Source organism: Lactuca serriola, chromosome 2, assembly GCF_051521515.1.
Source record: "Lactuca serriola cultivar US96UC23 chromosome 2, Lser_US96UC23_V15, whole genome shotgun sequence".
NCBI classification, from domain to species: Eukaryota; Viridiplantae; Streptophyta; class Magnoliopsida; order Asterales; family Asteraceae; genus Lactuca; species Lactuca serriola.
In genome coordinates this window covers 194633208-194661096 of record NC_136409.1, presented here as the reverse complement: position 1 = coordinate 194661096, position 27889 = coordinate 194633208, and the positions used below count along the sequence as shown (strand labels likewise).

At 35.2% G+C, this 27889-nt stretch overlaps 1 protein-coding gene and 1 non-coding gene across 2 annotated transcripts; both read left to right on the top strand.

Moving 5' to 3' along the window:
• The first annotated feature begins 1164 nt into the window (after positions 1-1164).
• Positions 1165-1271, top strand: LOC145091180 (small nucleolar RNA R71). The gene has a single exon (XR_013702067.1). It is a non-coding gene; the product is annotated as a small nucleolar RNA R71 (small nucleolar RNA).
• Positions 1272-26486: 25215 nt separating this feature from the next.
• Positions 26487-27689, top strand: LOC145089908 (uncharacterized). Its single transcript, XM_079028292.1, has one exon. It carries the CDS (start codon positions 26487-26489, stop codon positions 27687-27689), a length of 1203 nt encoding a protein of 400 aa, XP_078884418.1.
• Positions 27690-27889: the final 200 nt, after the last annotated feature.

The following is a 27889-nucleotide window of genomic DNA, read 5'->3' as shown; positions in this document are numbered from 1 at the left end:
GGCACGGAATTATAAATTCCCCGGATGCCCTTCTTTTCGGGTAGCTCACCCAATAGTATCTCCGCGACTTCAGCCAAATCTTTCCTAGAAGCAAAAAGACCTTTTAGCAAGTTGAAGTATTTTGGTGTCTGGAGCATCGTTTCCACAAATGGCATATTAACTTGGAGGGCTTTAACATGCTTCATGAAGGTTCTATATGCTTCATCTTTTTCTGCAGGCATGACTTTAATTGGGTATGGCAAAGGAGGATTATATGGCTTTAAAGGACTGACAGTTTTATCATTCACGCATGGACTCGTCGAGTCCACTAGAGGGACTCGGCGAGTCAGATCGGGTTTTGCTAGAGCCGACTCTTCTGCCCTTTCTGTCTTCCTTTTGGAGATTCTCAGTGTATCTGTGAATATTTCTTCCTTGCTGGAGGTCACTGCACTCACATTCTCCATTCTTGGATTGGTTTCGGTATTACTTGGAAGTTGACCCGGTCTTCTTTCGTTCACTTGGTGTGCAAGCTGTCCCAGCTGTTTCTCAATGTTGAGGATGGATGCCTGCTGATTCCTTAGCATGTTTCTGGTCTCATGTATTGCAGCCTCGTGATCATTGTGTCTCTTTTCGGACGCGGCTATGAATCTAGTGAACATTTCTTCCAAATCAACTTTCTTTTCTACCGGTTCTTCTCTTTGATATAGTCCCCTCTCCTTCTGCTTGTATTTTTCCTCCTTATCCTTCTTATACTCTTCGTATGGGAGCCATTCCTTCTTAGGTTTTCGCCAATTTTCGTCGTATCGATCGCCACTTGAATAGAAGACTTGAGCTTTCTTATTTCCATTCTCATCCAAATCACAATCCTTTGTTAGATGGGCCCCTCTACAATTTTCACATCCCACCCTCATAGTATGGATTGTTTGATCCATTTTTGTCATTCTTCTATCAAGACTATCAAGCTTATCTATCACCGCCGCTATGCTATCATTTGGCGCGTTCACTACTCCCCGACTTACTTCGTTTCTTGGATTGTGGTATTCTCTAGAGTGCTTAGAGAATTCTTCAACTAGCTCCTTGATTACCAGGGGCGCCTTTTTCGTGAGCGGACCTTGAGAATCTAGCAATTGCCTTGTGGTGACATTGACTCCATCATAGAAAATGGAGACCTCTTGTTGGCTATTAAGGTCGTGATGTGGGCAATTTCTAAGCAAACTCTTGTACCTTTCCCATGCTTCATAAAGAGATTCTCCGGGCTGTTGCTCGAAGTTGGCAATTGCTTTCTTTAGCTTGGCTATTTTGGAGGGTGGACAAAAGTGATCTATGAACTCCTCTTTCATCTTGGCCCATGTGGTGACTGATCCGGGAGGAAGTGACTTTAGCCAATCCTTTGCAGCTCCTTTGAACGCGACTGGGAGCATGTGAAGAAGCTGGGTCTCGCGGGGGACATTCGGTACATTGAAGTAGTCGGCCACATCATTCACTTCGTCCAAGTGTTTGTAGGCGTCTTCGTGATCCTTCCCATAAAAAGGAATCTTCTTGAGTTGAGCGAAAATATGGCCTTTTACTTCGAAAGTGGCGGTTGCGGGAATTGTGGGCTGCACAAGTCCCGGGCCGGTGTAATCGCGCATCCTCTTCTTCCATTCCCCCATGGGGACTTCATCGATATTAGCCATAGTGATGACTAAATCGTCTTCAAAATCGGAGTCGTGCTCGAATATGGGTTCTTCTTCTTCCTCAGTCTCGTATTCGATATCTTCTTGAATTGGGTCTTCAATAGTCAAAGAGGCACTGGATGCTCCGGATTTGCTGCTCCTCTTCTTGCTGAAAACGGACTTGAGGTTTTTGAGTGGCGAGTTCTTTGAAGAAGCGGATTCTCCAACGGCTTTGCCTTTGCTCTTTCTTAGTGCGGATTCCGGGTCTTCAAGAGGGGGGACCAGAGGTGTATCAGATCCTCGGGTCATGAAACAACTGTAAACAAAATAGAAAAACGCGTCAAAGGAACATAAATAAAATAAAATTTTAAAACTGAAACAGCGATGTACTCGCCGAGTCGGCACGAGTGCGCTCGGTGAGTTCAAGGTAAAAAAAAAAAAATTCCAGTTACTCTAAAAACGGAATTTTATTAAAACTAATTCTACTTACTGAATTGCTTCTTAAATAACTTTGTGTGAGATAAATCCCACACAAAGGATCGATTAAATTAGAATTTAATGTTAATTTTTAGAAGCGTTCCCCGGCAACGGAGCCAAGAACTTGGTGTGTGCAAACTCACTTAGTTTTAAACCTATTTTTAATTATCAAATAACACACAAAAGGCAATGAACCTATCAATTGTGGTATAGTTAAATAAGCAGGGTATCGATCACAGGGAACGGCAAATTAAAATTAAAAACTAATTTTATCTAAGTTAATTAATAAGTAGGGGTTTTATCTAGTTTTACAAGACTAGAAACTTACTAACTATTACTTACTTAAAAACTAGAAAACAAAATACTAACTAGATTCAATAAATGGAAGGGAACTTCTGTTTAGTTCAACTTAGTTGATTCTATGGTTGATTTCAAGGTAATGGTGCAATGGATTAATTCTTTCGTTGGTTACCGATTCAAGTGATTAGATTCGCATTCACTACACTAATCCTTAGCAAATAAACTAACTTAAACAGTGGCCAGTTGTCTAATTTAATTAGATTTACTAGATTAATTATTCGGGTTAATTTAGACTTGCAATAGTTAACTAATTTATTTAATTAACTTCTTGTTTGATGGTCATCTTACAAGCTTGCACATGAATTTACTCAATTTTCTTATTAATTCTAGTTTCATATTCATTAATCCTAGACATATGGCATAGTGATCACATAACATATGAGGTTAATAATCAATAGATGTTCATGCTAATCAATTATCTTCCTATTAACAGAAAATTAATTATTATTCACACACAAGGTTCTTTAGCAAGCTAAAATAACAAAAATTCACCAACTTAGAATTAATCCTACCAATCAATCAAACCATATTGTCAACTTTGTATCCCCAAACAGGAGTCTAAAGGTTTTAGCTCATAATTGAAGTAAATAACAGCAAACAAACAAAGTCAAATTGTTTAACCATAATGATAAAACAAAAGAATAAGTGGAATGATGAAATTTTGCCTCAATTATACTTCGGGATTGAATTCTAGCTTCTCTCGTCGTCTTCTAGGGTTTTTCTGCCTTCTCAATCGCAGCTAAACTCTTCTGAATCGTTCCAGAATTCTTCTCTATCATTCTGAGGAGTTATCTTTATATATACGAATCGACTCGTCGAGTCAGGTGGCGACTCGTCGAGTCCATCTCTCAGTCCCCGTATTGTGATAAGTCTCTGGGATCCCGAGTCATTATCTTCTCGATTCTTCGATCGGACTCGCCGAGTAGTCGACCCTACTCGCCGAGTAGGTGTTATTTTTGGTGTTTTTCTTCTTTGTTCCATTCTTGATCTCTCAACCGCTTCTCCTGCTTCCGAGCTTCATTTTTGGACTGAAAATATAATTCAAACACTTTTAAGTACCTTTTGTCCATAAAATGCAATAATTTAGCTAATAAATGAATAAAAATCTATACTTAATATGAACTAAATATGCACATATCAACCGGATTTATTAATTAAATTTAAATATTAATTATTTAATAAACTTCGGAAATTCATATCTTCTTCATACGAACTCCGTTTTCGACGTTCTTTATATCCACGCGTAGGTGTGAGTACGCTCTACAACCTTCGTTTAGACTCCGTCGGCTAATTTTGACTTTTATTTTTATTATATATTTTTAGTAGGCCCGGACAGGAAAACTTCGTTATAAATTCATAACTTCTTTGTCCGACGTCCGTTCTCGCCTAACTTTTCATCGTTTCGCTACTAACAATGAGATCTTCGATTCTCATTTAGATTGTTTCGGTTAAGAATCACTCGATCTCAAATCGAGTATTCGGGCTGCATACTGCTAAGTTGAAACTTCGAAAATCATAACTTCCTCATACGAAGTCAGATTTGGGCGTTCCTTTTATGCACACTCTCGGATTAACGACCTCTACGAATTTCGTTTAGATCACTAAGGCTAAATATCGCTCTAACGTAAATTTCACTTTTTACGTCATTCAGCGTTGCCGGTTCTGTCGCTAAACTTCGACATGTCATAACTTCTTCGTTATAACTCGGATTTCGATATTTTTTATATCTTCGGAATCCTTGTTTCGATCACTACATCTTTATGCAAAGATATAGGGTTTATTTTACACTTAAATTTTGACGCTTATTTTATTCTTAATTAATCAAATCACATAATTAAGCAATTAAGCACACAAATACACATAATTCACATAATACTCAAATATTTTATCATTAATACTCCAAAAAGTGTTACAAGGGTTGACCTAGACTATTACATCAATGATAATGCCTATCCTGGAAACGCGAGCGTTACATCCGCCCCAGAACGTTTCCGCCGTTCATGGTTTTGGGGTGTGACACTATCCCAACCGATTCTAATAAATCCTAGTCCACGATTATCAACTCGCCCGATGAATTGTTTAGAGAAATGGTTTGACTACACAACTAGGGTCTTCTTTCATAAGTCTGAATTTTAAAGGCAATTAAACCATTAGAGTATTTGATGAAATATGATATCCCCTTTCATCTACATCTATGGGATATGAGCCCACACTAGCAAAGAAATTCACATGAACGTCTAGAATGATCAAGTGTTGTCATCTGCTCCGGAAGATGACCAAACATAATGTTACAGTTTTCTGATATGTACCCACCATTTTTGGTCATCCAATGGAATACTTTATCATACTCTGGTACATAATTCCTACAATCAACACCTAATAGTCTCATAGAACAGAGTTCTGCTCTCCGTTCCTATCATACACACCCATAATATGATTATACCCAATATCCAAAATTAATTGAACTAGGCATCCTCTTTAAGTCCTAATGTATAAATAGACAAGATTACAAAACCTGTAATCAACACAATTTTTTGTCTATGTTATATTTTTACAATACATGGAGTAAGTAAACACTCTTGTAGTCTAACTCGAACTAAGCATCCTTTATAAATCTTATTTTATTACCAGGTGAGACTATAATGTTTATAATTGATTTACAAACCGTTTTCCTGTTTATACCATACTATCACAATACAATATGAGACTATTATTTTATCCATCTTTACTATATCTAAATATTATTTATATGTCTTAGTTCTAAACATAGACAAAATTACAATCCTTGTATTCAATCTTCCATTACTAACTCTGTTTACACAATTTTATCCTAATTTTGTGTATTTTTTAACGCAAAGTATCAGGTATTTTAATGTACAATAATCTTTTAAGTAATAATACTTATTTTTATTATTATCATGAAATAATATCATATAAACATTAAACACATAATTAACCATATCTAGTTCACATAGTATATGTTATTGATATGTCATTATTTTGTTGTTTGGGCTAGGCTAAGTTCATGGTCATGTTTTACATGTTTTGTGTGATTTTACGATTTATGTATGTGTGTACGGCCGTAAACAGGTTTACGGCCGTAAACCTGTTTACGGCTAACTACTCCCTATATATAGGTCTTGTCAGAGTTGTGTCAGGTTGTTGACGAATCACTGAGTGTCTCTTATAGTTTACGACCCAAGGTGTATCTGACGTTTATTTGATATAAAACGTGTGCATGCTTGGATTAATCTATCTTCTACTCCATTCTCTGGTTGTTCAATTGATATTTGGTTGATCACTGTTTGGACTCTCAGTTTTAGGGTCCTTACAATTGGTATCAGTTTTATGCTTACGATTTTCAATTTATGTTTCAGGTACTTCCAGATCGATATGGAAGAGCCCATGATGATTGCAGAGCATACACCACCTTTTTCTTTCTCTTTTTGAGATTTACTCTGATATGATATGATGTAGTGACATACTTTGGTCTTTTTGGGTGGTATGACAATTTTTGGATTACTGATTTTATAAAATTAAAAATGAATTTTTTTGGGGTTTTATTTTTGGGACGTTACAAAATGATCCCTAGAAAAAAAATGAATGTTTAGAGTTTTGCATGGACTCTTTAAAGTATGGTGATCGGTTAATTGTCTACCGGTAAAAATAAAGATGCATGCTCACTTACGTGACTAGCAAGATATGTGAACTAATGAATGATTTATGTATGATATGTTAAATTATAACTCACCAAACTTGTTGTATGATAGATATTGTTTCCATGTGTTTATAGGTTCATGTAGCAATCCATATATAGAGAGAGAGAGAGAGAGAGAGGGCTTGGATGCATCAAGGACGTTAGACCAGACTTTTGTTTATGTTTTATCTTTATTTCTCTAATTGTGGTTAGGATATAAATTGGTAACACCTGCTAATGTTCTATGAAAATACTTTTAAAGGTTTTTGGAAACTCTGGTGTTTGGGATAATGTAAATATTTTGATATTTTATAGAATTTGAATATTAAATATTTTATGAAAAGTATGGGTTGTTAAATCTGCAATATTGTTTCATCGTTCGCGTCACTCTTCCATTGACATATCATACTAACAAATATAGAGTTAAAACTCTATGACAACTTTGTTGGTATTCCTCCACTTTGAGTAAATTTGATCTTTTTTTCAGTAGTCTCCATGTTTGATTTCTTATAGAAAACGCCTTGTAACTTTTAGGTAAAAAATTGGCGCATCTTGGTTGTTTCCGACTATTGGGTCTTCCGAAACATCAACTCATTCACATGTCAATGCCTTCTTTTCCTTTAGAGTCCAATTTTTAGAAGGTGCCTTTCCCTTTTTCTTAGGGTCCAGTTGAGGTTGAACATCTTCGGGCTCGGAATCCGTTCTAGGTAAGCTTTGGGGTTTAGATTGGAATTAGGGTTGAGATTGGAATGAGAATCAGATTTCTGGAATGTTCTAAAGTGGATTGAAATCATTTTTCAAATTGGGATTGTGATTGAGATTGAAATTGGGGTTGAAATTGAGATTAGAATTGAGGTTGGGGTTGAGATTAGAATTGGGATTAGGATTGAGATTAGAATTGGGGTTGAGATTGAGAATGAATAGGATATGGAGTGTAGTATGTACCACCGGGATAACGAAAATGAGTAGGTGAATAAATAGGACGATCCATTTGATTTTGGAAAAAGATATGTGATGAATGGTTTGAAGTGGTTGTACTTTGGGCTTTTTTCTTGTTTCTTCTTGGTGTTTTTAGATTGAATGGTGAATTAGAAGAAACCGTTTTTCACAAAATAAGAAGAGTATTGGAGTGAAAAAAAATGAAGGAGGTTGTATGTTAAAGAATTAGATAGTTGTTGGTATTTATAATTGTTGAAAAGGTTTAAAATTTTGAATTTTTTATGAAAAAACGAATATATTTTTTGAAAAAAAAAACGAGTATATTTTTTGAATTTTTGAAAATTTGAAGCTTCTCCTTCATCGGAATGTCGTTGCCGAGTTTGGTTTCCGTGATCAGCATGCCGAGTTCACGGCCCGATGTTTGCCTGCAAGTCATTGACGAGCCTATGTCGAATCCATTCCTTTTAGTCTAATAAAAAAACGTTGATTTACTATTGAAAAACAATAGTTTCATGTTTTTATAGGAAATGTGATTTCGTATTTAAGAAATTAATTTATCCATATTACCACTAGTATGCTAAAGAATCAATTTCTTAAATTAAAAATAATGAGCAATCACTGGTATGCCGAGTTCACCTCCTGATGTTTGCCTGCAAGTCATTGACGAGCCTATATCGAATCCATTCCCTTTAGTCTAACAAAAAAACGTTGATTTCCAATTGAAAAACAATAGTTTAATGTTTTTATATGAAATGTGATTTTATCCATGTTACCGGTATGCTAAAAAATCAATTTCTTAAATTAAAAATAACAAGCAATCAGAATTTTGGAAGGCAAATAGGCACATCTCACATTCAACTACACCGATCTTGACCAAATGGGGTCAAATGTAGGACCATCGATTGGAAACCTTTTTGACTTGGCTTGGTCATATTGATTGGATCATTTGAAACAACAGTAATAACTAATAATAAAATCTTTAAAACTTTATTATATTATATTAAATTACAACTATTTATTACATACGATTCAGATGTCTACAATAAATTACTTCAACATATCATTTTTGCAAAGTATACATCATATAAGAAAATATGACGTATGTGAAACATAGTGACGGTTAAAAAAAGATTTTTTGTTTCAACTACATTGATCCATAGACTCTGTATCATCCATTCTTTAAACTAATATATAAAGTTAGCTGAAATTTTATCAAAGAATAAAATATCATCTAATGAACCAACATGTCGGTTTGTTGATGTTAAGAAACATGTGCAAAAAGTAAAAATAAGCACTTACAATTTAGATTAGCAACAACTAACAACATACTAACAAGAGAATAAATTTTAAGCCCCTTCACAACATGTGCAAAAAGTAAAAATAAGCATTTGCAAATTAGTTGTACACCTCCTCCCAGCCGGCCCTACGAACTAATATATAAAGTGAGCCTTCAATTATTATCAAAGAGTAAAAAACTATAAAAAAAAATTATTAAGTTTATTTCTAGCCCGGAAAGACTAACAATTAAATTGTTTCAATCTCGATACAATCTAAGAACATCCACAATGGTGAGTTTAATAGAATAGTTGAATGAGGTGTCATGCCGACTTGTCATTCAATGGATACAACTTCACCATTATGAAATGTCACATTGACATTGAATGGATTTGGAGTTCAATAGTGATTGAACTCTTCAATGGGAAAAAAGAAAATATTTAAATCTTTAAATAAATATTATTTTAGTATGTTCCATTGAACTTGTATAGTTTAATGCATTGTGGGATAAAAATAAATATTGTATGGAATAGTGAATGATGATTTTGCACTCAATTGAACTTTATAGAGTTTAATGCATTGTGGATGTCCTAATGTATAGTTTGTTGAGATTGTGTAACTTATGATCTAACGTCTAATATAAAACATTATATAACGAAATCGATATTATCAATATTTTATATAGATTATAAAGAGGTATCTACTATAAAGTTCATACATTTCACTTTATATTCAATTATATATATATATATATATATATATATATATATATATATATATATATATAATTTTTTTTCTGATCAAGTCTTGAATATCGGTAACTGCATTCATTTTAACCATTTACCAACATGTTATCCAATTTCAAAATTTACACTTTTTGTTTAGATTTTAAATTTTATTACAAATTTAATCCAAAATTTATGTTTTTGACTCAAATTAAAAAATTTGTTACAAATTCATCCTACATTTAGTATTTTTAAATATATATTTTTTTCAAAATTTAGTTTAGAATATTTTTTCTTTTGGCTTTATAAAATCATATTTATTTAAAAAACTTATTTTCACATAAAATACAATTTTTATATATAAAAATATTTTTTTAAACATATTTATTCGAAAAAAGGTTTTTATATATGAAAAATATTAAAAAAGACATAAGCAAGAAACAATGGTCACATATTGTTTTATTACCATAATTATATTTGTTGTTAATTTATTCAAAACTTATAAAAAATCATAACTTCTTCATGTAAACTTTATTTTCGACGTTGTTTATATCCACACGTTCGTCTTGACGACTACTGCAACTTTAATGTTGATCATTTTGGATTAGAAGCAATTATTTTCACTTACATTTTTATAAACAAAGATTTATATTTGTTAACTTTTATAAGTGAAAATAAATGTTACAATTTATTTGTAACGCTGACATTTCTTGCTAGATATTAATAAAATATGTAACCGATGTTGGTCAACAATTGTAATGTTTACTTGAATAAATGAAAGAATTTTGTTTGAATATATGTGATTTATTTCTATAACACGTTTATAATATAACTTAATAATTAGAGCTAAAATAGGCGTATTTATGACAAATAAATTTAAACAGAGATTGTAGTAGTCGTGATGGTGATTCCGCATATATAAAGAACGCCTAAATCTGACTCCATATTGAGAAGTTAAGATCTTTTGAAGTTTCACGTTCAACCCGATACGACAGGGTGCGTCATAAAAAGTAAATTTTAGATAGGTTGCTTATTAGCCTAAGTAATCCAAACAAAAGTCGTGGTAAACATAAAACCGAGAACGTACATATAAAGAACGCCTAAATCTGACTTCACATGAGGAATTTATGAGACGGAGTTCTGCCAGTGCAATTTCCGACTTGTGTCTGGAAAATTTCTGTAAGTTAAGCTACATTTATATTGCTTTGAGTGTAACTTATATTAATATTCCTAGTCGTTTTTATGAATTTGTAAATAAGATTTATCAGCGATTCCAAGTTATTATATTGATTGATCTACTTACGGGAGTGATGTCTAGGCTTGATTTAGTGAGACGTTTAAAGTGAGATTTCTAAACAGTATGCTTTGTTTACTAAATGAACCCTACCTCAAATAAGATCTTACCTGATTGCTCCATACTTGATACATTTTGATGTAGACATTGAGATTGTTGAGGAATCTAGACTAATATTAGTCATGAGGAATTTTAGACTACAACTTAATGATAATTAAACGTAGGTCACATAAAATGAAAAACTAAGTGTTGAAGCGAAGCGCTGCCTAAATTTCCAGTTATCCACTTTAAAATGTTTGTGCATAGTTAATTTCAACTTACATATAGATATAAAGTATCTAGATGATTAAATGTTATGTGTGCTTATTATTTGTGTTCTTGATATCTGTGTAAAATTAAATAATATGATTTCTACTTGATTTAGTGTGACATCCCTAATTTCACGTCCAGAAAACACCGATTTGTTTATACTTTGTTTTATAAATCAGAGTAATCGTTTAAAGAAAACAGTTGCGGAATTTGTTCCCAAAATAAAATATGATAAGAATTTATCAAAACGTTTCTCAAAGAGAATGTATTTTCATTATATAACAAAATCTTGGGATGTCATGTTCCGATACAGACCAAAAGCATAAACAATATAAAATAGACCTTACAACAGTTATTTATAACTACTGATCTATAATCCAAAATCTCTCGTCAAGTCCACCAACTTATACCCTCGTCTCATTACCTGTAATGCAAAAAAACTGAGTGGGTCATGCTTGGGAGCCTGGTGAGCATATAGGGTTTTCAACCCACAATAATACATTTATTATATTCAATTATCAAACAATCAACCCAATTACCCATCCCCCATTATCTCCATTTATCTTAAGGATCTACCCTAAGAATCATCTATCCTTCATTCTAAAGGATTGACCTGAGGTATAGGCACGAAGTCACATCGTCGCTAGGGTTTACTCAATAGGCGCTAACTCCATAGTCACCAAGGTTTATACAATAGGCGCTAACTCCATAGTCACCAAGGTTTATACAATAGGCGCTAACTCCATCGTCACCAAGGTTTATACAATAGGCGCTAACTCCATAGTCACCAAGGTTTATACAATAGGCGCTAACTCCATAGTCACCAAGGTCTATACAATAGGCGTTGAATCCATAGTCACCAAGGTCTATACAATAGGCGCTAACTCCATAGTCACCAAGGTTTATACAATAGGCACTAAATCCATAGTCACCAAGGTTTATACAATAGGTGCTACGTCTCATAGTCGCCACTCTTTCATCTACCCATGTTATACCCAACATATTTGTAGATATAAAATACATATATAGTTTAAATCATTTAACACCCGTATAAAAACATCAATTCCAAGCCCATTCTATTTATAGGGTGCTGAATCTAGGATTACGTTGGGTGTAAATCTAGGTACGTTGGGCGTACTAAGCCTTACGCTGGGCGTACGCAACGTCATTGCATGCGTATGTACTCGAGTGACGTCATTGCATGCATAGCTGAGGCGGTTCCGAGTACACTAGGCGTACTCCAAAATTACGCTAGGCGTATTCGATTAAGCAGACTTCAAACTTACGTAAGTTTCGCATACGAGCTCCATTTTTGATGTTCTTTATATTCACGCATACGTGAGACTAAGCTCTACAACTTTCATTTAGACTCCGTCAGCTAATTTTGATTTATTTTTTTATTATATGTTTTTAGTAGGTCGGGACAGGAAAACTCCGTTATAAATTCATAACTTCTTCATCCGACGTCCGTTTTCGTCTGTCTTTTTACCATTGGACTACTATTGACGAGATCTTTGATTTTCGTTTAGATTTTTTCGACCAACAGCCACTCGATCTCGAATTCGAGTTTCGGGCTGCATACTGCTTAGCTGAAACTTAGATAAATCATAACTTCCTTATACGAAGTCAGATTTGGGCATTCTTTTTATGCACGCTCTCGGTTTAACGAACTCTACGACTTTCGTTTAGATCACTAGGGCTAAATATCGCTCTAACGTAATTTCACTATTTATGTCGCGCTGTGTCGTGCCGGTTCTGTCGCGAAACTTCGACAGGTCATAACTTCTTCGTTATAACTCGGATTTCAGCGTTCTTTATATGCATGGAAACCTTGTGACATATACTACAACTTAGTTAATATTATTCATTCTAAATAATTTATCGTGTCTAAATTGACTAGCTCTAATTTACGGGCGTTACAATTATCTCCCCCTTAGGATGATTACGTCCCGGAATCATCAATGAAAATAGGACTTGTAGAATGATTCCATATGTTATATTTCCATCCTAAGTAATAACCGTAATGTATATGTTTCTTTGAACGAGTATCGAACTCCTAGGCTTCTTGACTGCAGACGATGCTCAATCTTGCATCTGCTTTTCGTACTACTTTAGACTTTCAATCGTAACCTTCAAGTTACAAAATAAGTCCTTATTATGGACTCCTTCTTCTTCTTAGGATAAGTACTTCCCCTTATCTATTGTAACAGATCGATGGGTCATGTTCTAATGACCTCTCATCGTATGATGCAACGCTTTGACTCAAGTCTCTTAGAGTCAAATTCCAAAGTGGAATATACCTTCCTTCATATTCTAATGTGATATAATCACATTTTTACATGTAGCATTTCTAGCTACAAGCTTCCTTAACAACGAGCGCGATGCTATCGATCGCATTGATTTTAATCTTCTGACTTGAGTCAGATGCTACCTCGAACTTGGTTCTATGAACCACGTAACAAACTCATCGTAGTCAGACTGAATTTGATATTACTGCTAGGGTCAAAATATCAATCATCTTCTTAGTCACTACCGAAACAATGGTAACGACATACTTGAATAAAACGAGATTAATCACTAGCTTCTTGGTAACCTTGTGACTTTCCCTGATCCAAGTGCGAGTCCTGTGCTTCCGGTAGTATATGCATCTACTATCTTTCACACCTACTCATACTCGTCCCAAGTATTGTCCCGCAGTCCCCAAGTCCTAAAATCACAAAACAATTTAACACATACGAATGTGTCCAAATAATCATAAAAATTTCCCTAGACTCTACTAGGACTTCTTCATTGTGTATCTTCAATCATCAATTCCGCTTCAAATCGATTGGTGATGGAAATTCCAGACGATGGGAAAACTTCAAGAATTACACCGATCGCTCCATCATCCTGCCAATCGAAGGTATACTTCAGACGTACCGTACTCCTCTAAACGTTCCGTTATTTTATCAGACATAATCTAAAGGCAAGATACCACTCTTACAATATCTTCTGATAGGTGTCATTCACTATCATAAGCCTTTCATTTCCTCCATTTACTCAATTCTCTACGAGTCTTCACCATAACGTTCTATACACCAAAGCAGATATTCAGTCTATCGAGACAAGAATTTAAGATAAGAAAGCTTTATTTCGGATAGACGTATAAATCTCCTTATCACTCCGAAACGTTTACATGCTAGTTCTAATACCGTAGTCATACGCTTAGAATCCTAAACACATAAGGTTTCCAGACCTGGTCGGCAACAGACCATAGATCCGAAAAAATAATATCATATATGGCAAACATATAACATTTAGCACATAAAAGCATTTTAGGCATCTTTCCGAAAATATACTAGTGCTCGTGTCTAAAATATGGTAGACACTCATCTCACAATCATCGCTTAGCATTCTAAGTTTAAGTCTAGAAATCCTACAAATTCCTAGTTCGCTTAAATTAATGCTCTGATACCAACTGTGACATCCCCAATTTCATTGCCAGAAAAGACCGATTTGTTTATGCTTTGTTTTATAAATCAGAGTAATCGTTTAAAGAAAACAGTTGCGGAATTTGTTCCCAAAATAAAATATGATAAGAATTTATCAAAACGTTTCTCAAAGAGAATGTATTTTCATTATATAACAAAATCTCGGGATGTCATGTTCCGATACAGAACAAAAGCATAAACAATATAAAATAAACCTTACAACAGTTATTTATAAATACTGATCTATAATCTAAAATCTCTCGTCAAGTCCACCAACTTATACCCTCGTGTCACTACCTGTAATGCAAAGAAAACTGAGTGGGTCAGGCTTGGGAGCCTGGTGAGCATATAGGGTTTTCAACCCACAATAATACATTTATTATATTCAATTATCAAACAATCAACCCAATTACCCATCCCCCATTATCTCCATTTATCTTAAGGATCTACCCTAAGAATCATCTATCCTTCATTCTTAAGGATTGGCCTAAGGTATAGGCACGAAGTCACATCGTCGCCAGGGTTTACTCAATAGGCGCTAACTCCATAGTCACCAAGGTTTATATAATAGGCGCTAACTCCATAGTCACCAAGGTTTATACAATAGGCGCTAACTCCATAGTCACCAAGGTTTATACAATAGGCGCTAACTCCATAGTCACCAAGTTTTATACAATAGGCGCTAACTCCATAGTCACCAAGGTTTATACAATAGGCGCTAACTCCATAGTCACCCAGGTTTATACAATAGGCGCTACGTCTCATAGTCGCCACTATTTCATCTCCCCATGTTCTACCCAACATATTTGTAGATATAAAATACATATATAGTTTAAATCATTTAACACCCATATAAAAACATCAATTCCAAGCCCATCTCATAGCACGTATTTCATAGCTATTACTTTATATTTATGTGTTAGAAGAAAGTAACCACACACTCACTTGATTAGATGTTGATCAAACAGCACAATGGCTTGTAGAAGTAGTATTCTTCGGTGAAACCGGGAGATCTTCACAAAAACCGGGCTTCTCGCGGGCAGAGCTTCGGCTTGGAAATTTCACTTCTCGGGATCTTTGGGGATTTGGGACTTGCTTCGGGCTCGGGAATAATAACGGGGCTTCGGGATATTTCTTGCACGAAAATCGAGGCAAAACGGGAGAGAGAAAAGAGAAAACGAGCGAAGGAATCGGCTGCCCTCGCATTCTATTTATAGGGTGCTGAATCTGGGATTACGCTGGGCGTAAATCTAGATACGATTGTCGTACTAAGCCTTACGTTGGGCGTACGCGACGTCATTGCATGCGTATGTACTCGAGTGACGTCATTGCATGCATAGCTGAGGCGGTTCCGAGTACACTAGGCGTACTCCAAAATTACGCTAGGCGTATTCGATTAAGCAGACTTCAAACTTACGTAAGTTTCGCATACGAGCTCCATTTTTGACGTTCTTTATATCCACGTGTAGGTCAGACTAAGCTCTACAACTTTCATGTAGACTCCATCAGCTAATTTTGATTTATTGTTTTTATTATATATTTTTAGTAGGCCGGGACAGGAAAACTCCGTTATAAATTCATAACTTCTTCATCCGACGTTCGTTTTCGTCTGTCATTTTACCATTGGACTACTATTGATGAGATATTCAATTTTCGTTTAGATTGTTTCGACCAATAATCACTTGATCTCGAATTCGTGTCTCGGGCTACATACTGCTAAGCTGAAACTTAGAAAAATCATAGCTTCCTCATATGAAGTCAGATTTGGGCATTCTTTCTATGCACGCTCTCGGTTTAACGAACTCTGCGACCTTTTTTTAGATCACCAGGGCTAAATATCTCTCTAACGTAATTTCACTATTTACGTCGTGCTGTGTCGTGTCGGTTCTGTCGCGAAACTTCGACAGGTCATAACTTCTTCGTTATAACTCGGATTTCGGCATATGCACGGAAACGTTGTGACATATACTAAAACTTAGTTAATATTATTCATTCTAAATAATATTCTATCACAAAGTCGTTTTTGACGTTTATCGTGTCTAAATTGACTAGCCCTAATATACAGGCGTTACATTTAGTCATATATATATATATATATATATATATATATATATATATATATATAGGGTAGTGACGGGTGATGAAAAGATGAAATGATGATGAGAGGCTATGACTATTGATGAACCAGTCGTCTAACAGAGTATACATGACAACCACAGACTAGTCTAGACAATCCAATGGAAATGTTGGCAGACTTGCAACCTGTAGGTGGTAATGATCTATCTGTTCATTTGATGTACTCTATGATTCCCTCCCCATGGTTTCCTATGTATAAGATGAAAGTAACTGTGCGCTCACTTGTTAAAGTGACGACTCGAAATTCGAGTAGCGCTTCGCTTATAACAATTTTCTTTTCATTCGACGAAACCTAGTATCATTATTACTAGATTTTAGTCTAATATCTATTGGGACTAATTATTAGTCTAGATTTATCATTAACTCAAAGTCTACGTTCATGATATATCAAGTAAGGAACAACCAGGTAGGATCATATCCGAGGTAGGGTCCATTTTGTATACGAAGTATACTGTTTGGAAATCGCATTTTAAACACCTCACTAAATCACAGACTAGACATCATCCCCATAAGTAGATCAACAATTATAACGACTTGGAATCATTGATAAATCTATTTTATAGGTTCATAATAATGATAATGAACTTAAACATAATTTATACTTAAAGTAGGGTAAGCATAACTCACTTACAAGGGGGTTTAGCGAAGAACCAGACTTTGCGCAGGCAGAACTGCTGAGCTGAATGTTCTTCTTCTCGCAGCCTTTAGGTGCTCCATGACTCGCCTCTAACACTTAGGAAGTGCTTTGGAAAACCTTAGAAGGTTTGGGGTGTTTGGGAAAGAAGGTTTGAAAGAGTTGTGAAGAGAAATGAGGAAAAACGCCTCTATTTATAGGTTAAAGGCTCAACGTACATTGGGCATAATCAAGAATGTACGTTGGGCATACTCGATACGTGGGGAATTAGCTGCCACATGTGGAGATCTAGTGCAAAGTCATGGGGAGAACGGTAGGGCTGAGATGGTGCCACGTGGCACTCCGAGGTTAAACCCAAAAATTAATTATCTTCTAAATTTCGTAACTTTCGTATACGTGCTCCGTTTTTGAAGTTATTTATATCTACGTGTAGGTAGCAACATGATCTACAACTTTGAAACCCCCGTTTTGAAAAGTACTTCGGTTGTGGTTTTAGAGGCCTAGGGTATAAGTGATTCGGTCTTTTTTGGGGTCTCGGGTTTTATCTAGAAGGTTTTAGGCTTGGGGTGTGGCTAGGAACATAGGGCTTCCCGCCACCTTTTCATGGATATCAAGTTTGTCGGAAATGAACTTAAAATGAAGGAGTTATGGCATTTTGATGTTATTGTCAAGTTTAACCCCTAATGGAGTTTTGTGACAAGGCAGCCCATGCATGCAAGGAATGCATTCGTGTGTTTAGTTGGGTACACCCAGCGTAGGCTGGGTTATGCCCAATGTATAAAGGAGAATGGTCTCGGGTGCAGAGGGGCGTACACCCAGCGTATGCTCAGAGTTCCCAAACCCTAATTTTAGGGTTGAGCCCTATATAAAGAACCTTATTTCTCGAAGGCCAACCTCCATTTCCACCCTTAAGGAGCTACTACAAAACCCTAATCCATATTTGAGTGTTCTTGAAGCTTAAAAGGTCACTAGAGAAGCATCTTGGTGTTGTGGATCCATTTTCCAAACAAGAAAAGAGCAAGGAAAGGTGGTGGTTCAAATTGCCAATCTGGGATTTGTTGCTTCATTCTAACCATTTCAAGGTATAAAGATCTAAACTTGGTGATTATCTCCTTAGATCTCTTAGATTGAGTTTTGGACCATTTTGGTCGAAAGGTTGAAGCTTTGTGGTTCAATCTGATTTCTAGGACTTGGAGTTGCTACTCTTAATTCTAAATGAGTCCCTAAGGCAGAAAATTGCCATCTTGGATGTCCTAATGGGTTCATGCATGAGTTAAGACCATTTCTATGGAAGTTAGTTATCACATTTCAAGTTTGGGCTCTATTGGTGGGTTTCAAGCCACCAAGTGAAGGACTTTATGGTTTTAGACGTTGAAAAGGACTTGGATTTGTGTTTGTAGCTTCTAGAGTAGAGTATTAAGCACTTAATGGGAAGGTGACTTAACAGGGGAGTACGCTGAGCGTACATGCAGGTACGCCCAACGTACGCACCATTTAGCTTGTACGCTTAGCATACATAGGACTACGCCTATCGTACTCATCAGATTTGGGTTTGGCTTGTTTTGGGCCTCGGTTTGGGCCATGCAAGGGATTTTGGTTCTTTGGGCCTTAGTGGGCCATCAGAAGTCAGATAATGTGAGCCAAGAAAATGTTTGGGCTTAGGGTAAGGCCCATTAGAGGGTTTGGGCCCAATTTGGCAAATTGGGCCGTTAGTGGGCCACTAGTGGGGTGAGAAGCCTACCTATTGTTGGGCCATTTTTAGAACATGGTTTGGGCCTTAGATATGGACCAATTTGGACTAGGGGTAAAATGGTCATTTTACCCTAAGAAGGATTATTGATTTGGTCTAAGTGATATTTTGGTATTGGTAGCTTGGGGAGCCGAAGGATCAGCAGTTCGGGGAATTGCTAGATAACAGCCAGAGGGATATCAGCAGGACTTCAATAGTGCAAGGTGAGTGTTCTCATTGTGTGCATGGGTCTAAGGCCATAATGTCGGCCCATTATGATTGTATATAGTAGGAATACTCGAGGGTTAGCCCTAGGAATTGTATGTTGTATGTTCCAGATCATGATCTGATGTCGTGTGAGGCCCTAGGAATGTTAGTATGCTAGAGGTCTTTATGATTCTTGCATGTTTCGGTACGATAGGTTCCGTACCAAGGTCCGATATCGGGGCAAGCCCGAAGTATGTTTATATGGTAGTATGTTTCGGACTAGGGTCCGATGCCGGGGCAAGCCCGAGGAAGATTTGTATGTGCATGTTAGATTATACTTGTTGTCTTTGTGATACTTGTATGTGCCTGGGAGGTTAGTGTGGGCGCGGTCCCGTATCTCATCAGTAGCTAAGTATGGATGGGGTTCCATATCTCAATATCAACAGAGTAGGGGCGAGACTCGAGAGTAGTGAGTGTGCGAGGGGGCCCATACCTCACTGACAGTAGGAGTGTGGATAGGGTTCCATAGCTCATTAATAGTAGACCAGGGGTGGGCACAAGTTAGGCGAGGCCTTAGATCAGAAGTACAATTAAGTATGTTTATTTATGTGCTAGTATGTTATATGTTTGTATGTGTATACCGGGCGAGGCCCAGAGACAGGTGGGCCCTAAGAGAGACAAATATGTATATCGAGCGGGGCTCGATGCCAGGCGGGGCCTGATGCCGAGTGGGACCCGATGCCGGAGCGAGTCCGATGTCAGGCAAGTCCCGATGCAGCAGGAAGGGGCCTAGTATATGGATATATGTTCGGTATGTGGTAGATTGGGGAACTCACTAAGCTTCATGCTTACAGTTTTCAGTTTTGGTTTCAGGTACTTCCCATAGCAGAGGGAAGAGCTCGGGATGACTACATGACACACACCAAGAAGTTTAGCCTGGGATGTTTTCCTCTGATAAAATAAGCATGTTTTGAATTAATACTCTATTTTGCTAAAGCAACTTATGTTTATGAAAGAAATGATTTGATAATTATGGTTTGTTTAATGAATTAAAAATGAAATTTTGGACCGTATTTTTTGGATGATACAAACTTTTTTTTAGACTCTGTCAGCTAATTTTAACTTTATTTTTAAAGTTATATTTTAACAGACTTAGACCGTTAAATTTCGTTAAAAACTCATAACTTTGTCATCCGACGTCCGTTTTCGTCTGTGTTTATGCCGTTGAGCTCCTATTAACAACATCTTCGATTCTTGTTTAGGTTGTGTCGGCTAAAAATCGATCGGTCTAAAATTTGATTTTAGGGCTGTGCACAGATATGCTAAATTTTAGAAAAATCATAACTTCCTCAAACGAAATCAGATTTAGACGTTTTTTATGCATGCTCTCGGTTTAACGTATACTATGACTTTCGTTTAGATCTCTAAGGCCGAAAAGTATTTCATCAAAAATTCACTTTTTACGATACGTGGAGCCGTGCCGGTTTTGTTGCAAAACTTCGACGTGCCTTAACTTCTTCGTTATAAGTTAGATTTCAGCATCATATCATACATACTTATAAAGCTAGCATTTTTCCTTGAACCTCATGCATTTGAAACCCCCATAAAAATTCGCAAACACCTCATGCATTTGAAACCTCCTATTTTAATGAATACCAATCAAAAGTCTCTTAATAATGATTAACAATTCAAAAGTTTTATAACTTATATAACATATTTAGTAAACAATTAATGGATACTCTACTATAAAAATGTCAATCTTTTTGAGTAAACACACAAATACAAATCACATACAAAACTCACAAAGAAAACAAGTTTAAAATTTTTTGTGTTGGTTTGAAGGCTTTGAACAATTTTTCGAGCCATGTTATTATGTTGATATTTTTAATTTGTAAGTTTGTTATATACTAATTCTTTTTTGTATTTTTCTTAATTTAAGTATTCTTTTAAAAATATCATTTTATGTTGTGGTTGAAATTTTAATGTAAATTAGATTAAATTCATGTTATCGATCATATGTTATGGAAGGTGATATGTATAATATTTAATTAACTATTTTATACATATTTGTATGTTCATGATGCTTCAAAACAATAATTAATTAAAAATCATGGATATGTCATATTATCCATATTATCCATGTAAGCTTTTTTTAAAATACAAATTGTCTATCTTATCACTTTATATTTCAGTGTATGTTTAACATTTTAATTATAATAATAAGTGTTTTTTAAAAGTTTCTTTCACTTATTAATGATAACAAGTGGTTTTAAAATTAATAAGCAATAATTATAAACAATAAAATCAAATTACATGAATATGTCATATTATCCACGCAATTCTCTTTTAAAATGCAAATTGTCTATCTTATCACTTTACTATTTAGTGTATGTTTCACATTTTAATAATAATATTAAGTGTTTCTTAAAAGCCTTCTTTAACTTATTATTAATAATAAGTGGTTTAAAATTAACGAATAACAATTTTAAATGATAATAACATCAAATTATAAATTGCATTTAGCTATAAATAAATTGTATTTTAAATGAGCATCATTACTGAAATTAGAAAAATGAGGAATGTTGGTTGATGTCAATGAATATTATTGTTCAAAATAATAAAGATTATATATATATATATATATATATATATATATATATATATATATATATATATAAATTAGTGTAAAAATATTATCTCAAAGTTAATGTCAATAACATAACCATTTTAAACATATATTTTTCAATATTTTTACAATATATTTTTAATCTTCGCTATGCAACGAGCGGGAATTCGTCTAGTATACTTATAAAGGAAACATTTTCCTTTCACCACATTCATTTGAAACTCTCATGAGACATTTTTACTCAAACTATATTCATTTGAAACCTCATATTTGAATGAATACCACTTAAAAGTCTCTTAATAATTATTAACCATTCAAATGTTTTATAACTTATATAATATGTTTAATAAGCAATTAATGGATAGTCTACTATAAAAGGCCAGTCACTTTGAGTAGACACACAAATACCAATCACATACAAAATTCACAAAGAAAACAAGTCTAAAGGTTTTTGTGTTGGTTTGAGAGTTTTGGACCATTTTTCGAGCCATGTGATTATGTTAAAGTTTTTAATTTTTAAGTTTGTTATATACTAATTCTTTTTTTTTTCTTGGTTTAAGTATTCTTTTAAGACGATCATTGTATGTTGTGGTTGAAATTTTAATGTAAATTAGATTAGATTCATGTTATCGATCATATGTTATGGAATGTGATATATATAACATTTAATTAAATGTTATATTTATGTTTGTATGTTTGTGTTGCTTCAAAGCAATACTTAACTAAAAATCATGGATATGTCTTATTATCCATATTATCCATGTAAGTCTCTTTTAAAATACAAATTATCTATCTTATCACTTTATATTTTAGTATATGTTTAATATTCTTTCACTTATTAATAATAATACATGGTTTTAAAATTAACAAACAATAGTTATAAATAATAAAATCAAATTATAAAAATCATAGATATGTCACATTATCCATGCAAGTCTATTTTGAAATGCAAATTGTTAATCTTATCACTTTATTATTTAGTATATGTTTCATATTTGAATAATAATATTAAATGTCTCTTAAAACTCTTTTTTAACTTATTAATAATAATAAGTGGTTTAAAATTAATGAAATATAATTCTAAATGATAATAACATCAAATTATAAATTACATAACGTTAGCTACAAATAAATTATATTTTAAATGAACATCATTAATGAAATTAGAAAATAATTGCATAAGTAAAAATTTAAATTAATCAATCATAACAAATATTAAAAATAATACCAAATAGATAATTATATTTAATTCTATTAATGAGGAAGGTGAGTTGATGTCAATGAATATTATTGTCCAAAATATTTGAGATTATATATATATATATATATATATATATATATATATATATATATATATATATATATATATATATTAGTGTAAAAATATTATGTCAAAGTTAATTTCAATAACATAACCATTATAAACATATAATTTTCAATATTCTAACAATATAATTTTAACCTACGCCGCGCAACACGCGAAAATTCGTCTAGTTCTTTATATGTATGGAATCCTTGTGGCATATACTATAACTTGGTTAAGATTATTTATTCTAAATAATCTTCTATCAAAAAGTTATTTTTAACGTTTATTGTCTCTAAATTGATTAGCCCGAATCTGTGGGCGTTATAAATCTGGTTGTTATACTTGTATGAAAGACCTTGGTTTGACCCATTGATAGCTTATTTTATTTCCTTATTTTATTAGTTAATTTTTAGATTTTTAGATTTTTTTTATTATTATTGCATTGCATATTCTTTATTTTCTTTATTATGGATCATACCGGGTGCTTGTTATGTTGCATGAGATATTTTGTAGGTTTTTTCGGTGTTTGTTGCGGTTGTGGGTTGATTGGAGACGGGCTTAGTGGGCTCCCGAGGCATTATTGGGCTTGGCAGAATCAAAGAAGAAGAATTGGGCTTTGAAAGTTATTGGCTTGGATTATTTGGGCTTGTGAAGATGGATCATAAAATTCTAATTTTGGGCTTGGAGCATCCATTTGGTGGCTAAATGATGATTGGTGGATTCAAATTACCTGGACAAAGGGGGGACCAAGGGAATCTTTGGTAGTGGAAGGGTGGAGTGGTGGCTTGGTGGACCAATGGCAACACAACAACATTTGCGCGGGTGGAATTTTCTCCGCGCGGGTACCCGCCCAACTGCCCAGTTTGGGCATTTTGGTCATTTGGCTCACCATAATTCTTAGGGATCAGATCTAGAGGCTCATTCACGTTTTTCCACCATTGGAGACCTGCAAGAGGCGATTTTGGGAGCTAGAAATCATTTCCTTTCATCTTTCCAAATCTTAGGTAGTTTCTTTATGCAATTAGATTATTGTTCTTGTTACTTTGTTGCCATGAGTGGCTAATACTCTTATTTGGTTGACTTTGGCTGAAAACCAATGAATGTTTGTGGGTTTTGAAGGATTTATGTTGATTATCAATTTATTCCATGTTTATGATTCTAGTTTGCAATTCTTATGCTTATTTGATGCTTTGATCATGAGCTTAGTATTTGATTGAGCAATGGTTGATTTATTTCATTGATTTTGCATTGGATCATTGAATTTATCTAGAACAAAGGCTTTATGATGGTAGAAATCATCTCTAGCTTATGAATCATATCTCCTTTATGGATGTGTAAGCATTTGACATCCTCTAGGAATTGGGGATTCCTTCATTCTTAAGGCTAATTGATTTCTTGGGATTAATTGCTTCAATTGACCCTTGATCTTAATTAAGAAGGTGTGTTGTGGGCTTCCCCAACCTCCATACTAGCTATGAGGAATCTTAGCATATCATGCTTCATGATTGCTATAACCAATTTGGGATGAAGGATAAGCTTTGTATTAGATCCTAATGATAAACACACAAATGTTCATTGTGTTGAATTGCCTTAGTTAACTAATTATTTCCAACCTTTGAGCATCTCATCAAGTTGCTTAATTGCAAGGTTTTTAGTTATTCAAGTATTTTAGTTTTCAAGTAATCAAAAAACCCCCTCTTAGTTTAATTGTAGTTAATTAGTTTAATTTCACTAGTTCTATTGAATTGCATTGGTGATTGAATACAACCATTTCCCCGAGGATCGATACCCCTTTTTACCATTATATTACGTTTATTTAGCAATCAAAGGGTGTAATTTGCTTGGTGGGCTTGACATCCCACCAAGTTTTGGCGCCGTTGCCGGGGAAATTGGTTATTGTTATTTGATTGTTTATGCCTAGGTCTACAAGAACCGGTGAACTACTCTACAATCCGGAAATTGAAAGAGAAGCAAAAAGGTTGAAAAAGTTAGCCAAACAAGCAAAGCAACAGCAACTAGTTCTAGCTTCTTCCTCTTCTCCACTAATCAACATAGAATATCAAGTTCATACTTCAAGTGATACCGACACCGAGCCGAATTCTCCAATTGTTGGTCATTCCTTTGAAGACATTTCATTTGAAAACCACATAGCCATGAATCACACTCCACCTCACAATCCCAACCCAAACCCAATCAATCAAGACGCCAATACCCCACCCCATCAACCAAGACAACAACCACAATAACCTCTCATTGATATGCCACCTTGGAATCAAGCCCCTCCTCAAAACCAACCCAATTATCAACCACCACCACAACTACAAAACCAACACTTCCACCAAAACAACCAAGCTCAAAACAATGCTTTTCAAGTTCAACAAGTACATTACCCAAATCAACCCAATTACCAACACCCTCCAATGTACCAAAACCCAATGTACCCACAACAACAACCTCCTTACAACTAATACCCTAACTACCAACCTTATCCACCACCAATCTACAATCCCCAACAATACCTATATCCACCTTACAAACAACATCCCAATTACTTGCAACAAAATCACAACAGCCCCAATCCACCCAATCCCCCTCAAGAGTTGACACTTAGACAAATGATGGAAACGGATGTTACTCATACACCTCTTGCTATTGTTTATCCTGCAAACCGCCGAGGGACTGAATTGAAGTCAAGTTTCATACATCATCTTTCCAAGTTCCATGGTTTGGATAGAGAAGATCCTCAAAAGCATTTGAAGTCCTTTCATATGATATGTGTTAGCATGTTGCCCGACAATGTGACATTGGATGATTTCAAGTTAACCGCTTTCTCGCTCACCTTGGAAGACAAAGCTAGAGAGTGGTTATTCAACTTACCACCGGGATCTATTCACACATGGGAAGAGTTACTCAATGCCTTCAATAGCAAATTCTATCCCACCACCCGCCTTTCAAGTCAAAGAAGTGACATTTTGGGGATTCGTCAAGGGGAAAATGAAACATTTCATGATTTTTGGGAGCGCTTCAACAATTTGTGTACAAGTTGTCCTCAACACAATATACCCGAACAACTACTTCTTCAACAATTCTATGAGGGTATGAATGAAAAAGATCGGTGGATGATTGATGCTTCAAGTGGTGGTGACATCTTCAACAAAACCCCTCACGAGATCCGATTACTTTTTGGTACCATTTCTCAAAATCAAAGGAATTTTGGGACTCGAAATGACATGAAGAGAAATTCTACACAAGTGGTTGGTGAAGTTAGCAACACTCAACACTTGGAATCAAAGCTCTTGGATTTGACTAATGTGTTAAGTCAAATGGTGGTGGGAAGTGGTCAACAATTGATGGTATGTGGTATTTGTGCAATGACGGGCCATTATACGGATAAGTGTCCCACACTTGGAAGTGAACCTGAAGATGTGAATGCAATGGGCGGATATCAAGGTCAACCAAGACCCATGTGATTTCAAAACAATTTCAACCCAAATTGGAGGAATAACAAAAACAACCCTTATCCACCAAAGTAAAATCCACCAAATCTTTTGATGAGACCCCAACATCCACAATACCAATCCCAAAAACCTCCATATTCACAAAATTCTTATAACTCTCCAAATTACCAACAACCTCCAAAACAAGGCCAATCAAGTGGTACCCATCAAATGAGCCTTCAAGAACTTGTCACTTCTCTTGCTCAAAGCCAAACCCAATTTCAACAAGAAACCAAGAATACATTCTCCAACATTCAAGCACAAATTGGAGACTTGGCAACCGCTCTCAAAAAGATAGAACAAAGGGGTAAACTTCCATCACAAACCGAGAAGAACCCCAATGTGAGTGCCATCACCTTGCGAAGTGGAAAAACACTTGGAGAAAGTCAACCTAAAAGAGTTTCAAGAGAAGACGAAGATGAAGTGATCATTGTGGAATCTCCAAAAGTTGTAGTTCCTCCAAAGGAACCGGTTGTGCCAAACGTTGATCAACCCGACTCTTCCAACAAACCCATCAAACCATTGGTCATACCACCTCACTTCCCTTCCCGGTTAGCCTTTTCCAAGAAGATAGAGGAAGAAAATGAATTATTTGAAACTTTTCGCAAGGTCCAAATCAACATTCCACTATTGAATGCTATTAAGCAAATTCCAAGTTATGCAAAATTCCTTAAGGATTTATGCACCAAGAAGAGAAAACTCAAGGCAAATGAAAAGATTCAAGTCAATGCAAATGTGTCTGCGGTTATCCAAAAGAAGTTACCTCCCAAATGTAAGGATCCGGGAATATTTTCTATCCCTTGTACCATTGGTGATTTGCATGTCGAAAGTGCCATGCTAGATCTTGGAGCCTCGATCAATGTGATGCCATATTTGGTTTTTCAATCTCTCAATGTTGGACCTTTGGAAGAAACTGGAGTAATCATTCAATTAGCAGACATGTCAAGTGTGTCTCCAAGAGGAGTGTTGGACGATGTGTTAGTACAAGTTAATCAACTTGTTTTTCCGGCGGATTTTTACGTCATTGATCTTGAAGAGAAGACTCCTTCCAAATCATCTATGATCCTCCTTGGAAGACCTTTCATGCATACCGCTCACACAATCATTGATGTCCATAAAGGAAAGATAACTATGGAGTTTGATGGAGAAACCATTCACTTCAACATCTTTGAAGGAATGAGGTACCCTAGTAACATTTCTCCATTGTATCGGGTTGATGTGATTGAGCCAATAAACAGGATAAGCCTTAATGTATGCACAGACAAGATAATCATGGAAGATGATTGTAATCCTAAGAGGGAACCTCAAAGAAGATTGGATCCTCCAATGATGGAAGTGGTCAAGAAGAAGATAATTAAAAGGTTCAAAAGGTGAAAAGAGAAGAAAAAGGCATTTCATGACAAGCACATAACCCAAAAACACTTTATTCCGGGTCAAAAAGTTCTTCTTTATCATTCACGCTTAAAGCTATTCCCGGGAAAATTGCGATCTCAATGGCATGGACCTTTTATTGTTATAAAAGTGTTTGATCCTAGTGTGGTTGAAATCCAGAGTTTGGAAACAAACCAAATCTT

Bases quoted from the DNA above. Each gene is read 5' to 3' on its own strand.
- LOC145089908 (XM_079028292.1), top strand. From the start codon at position 26,487: ATGAGCCTTCAAGAACTTGTCACTTCTCTTGCTCAAAGCCAAACCCAA.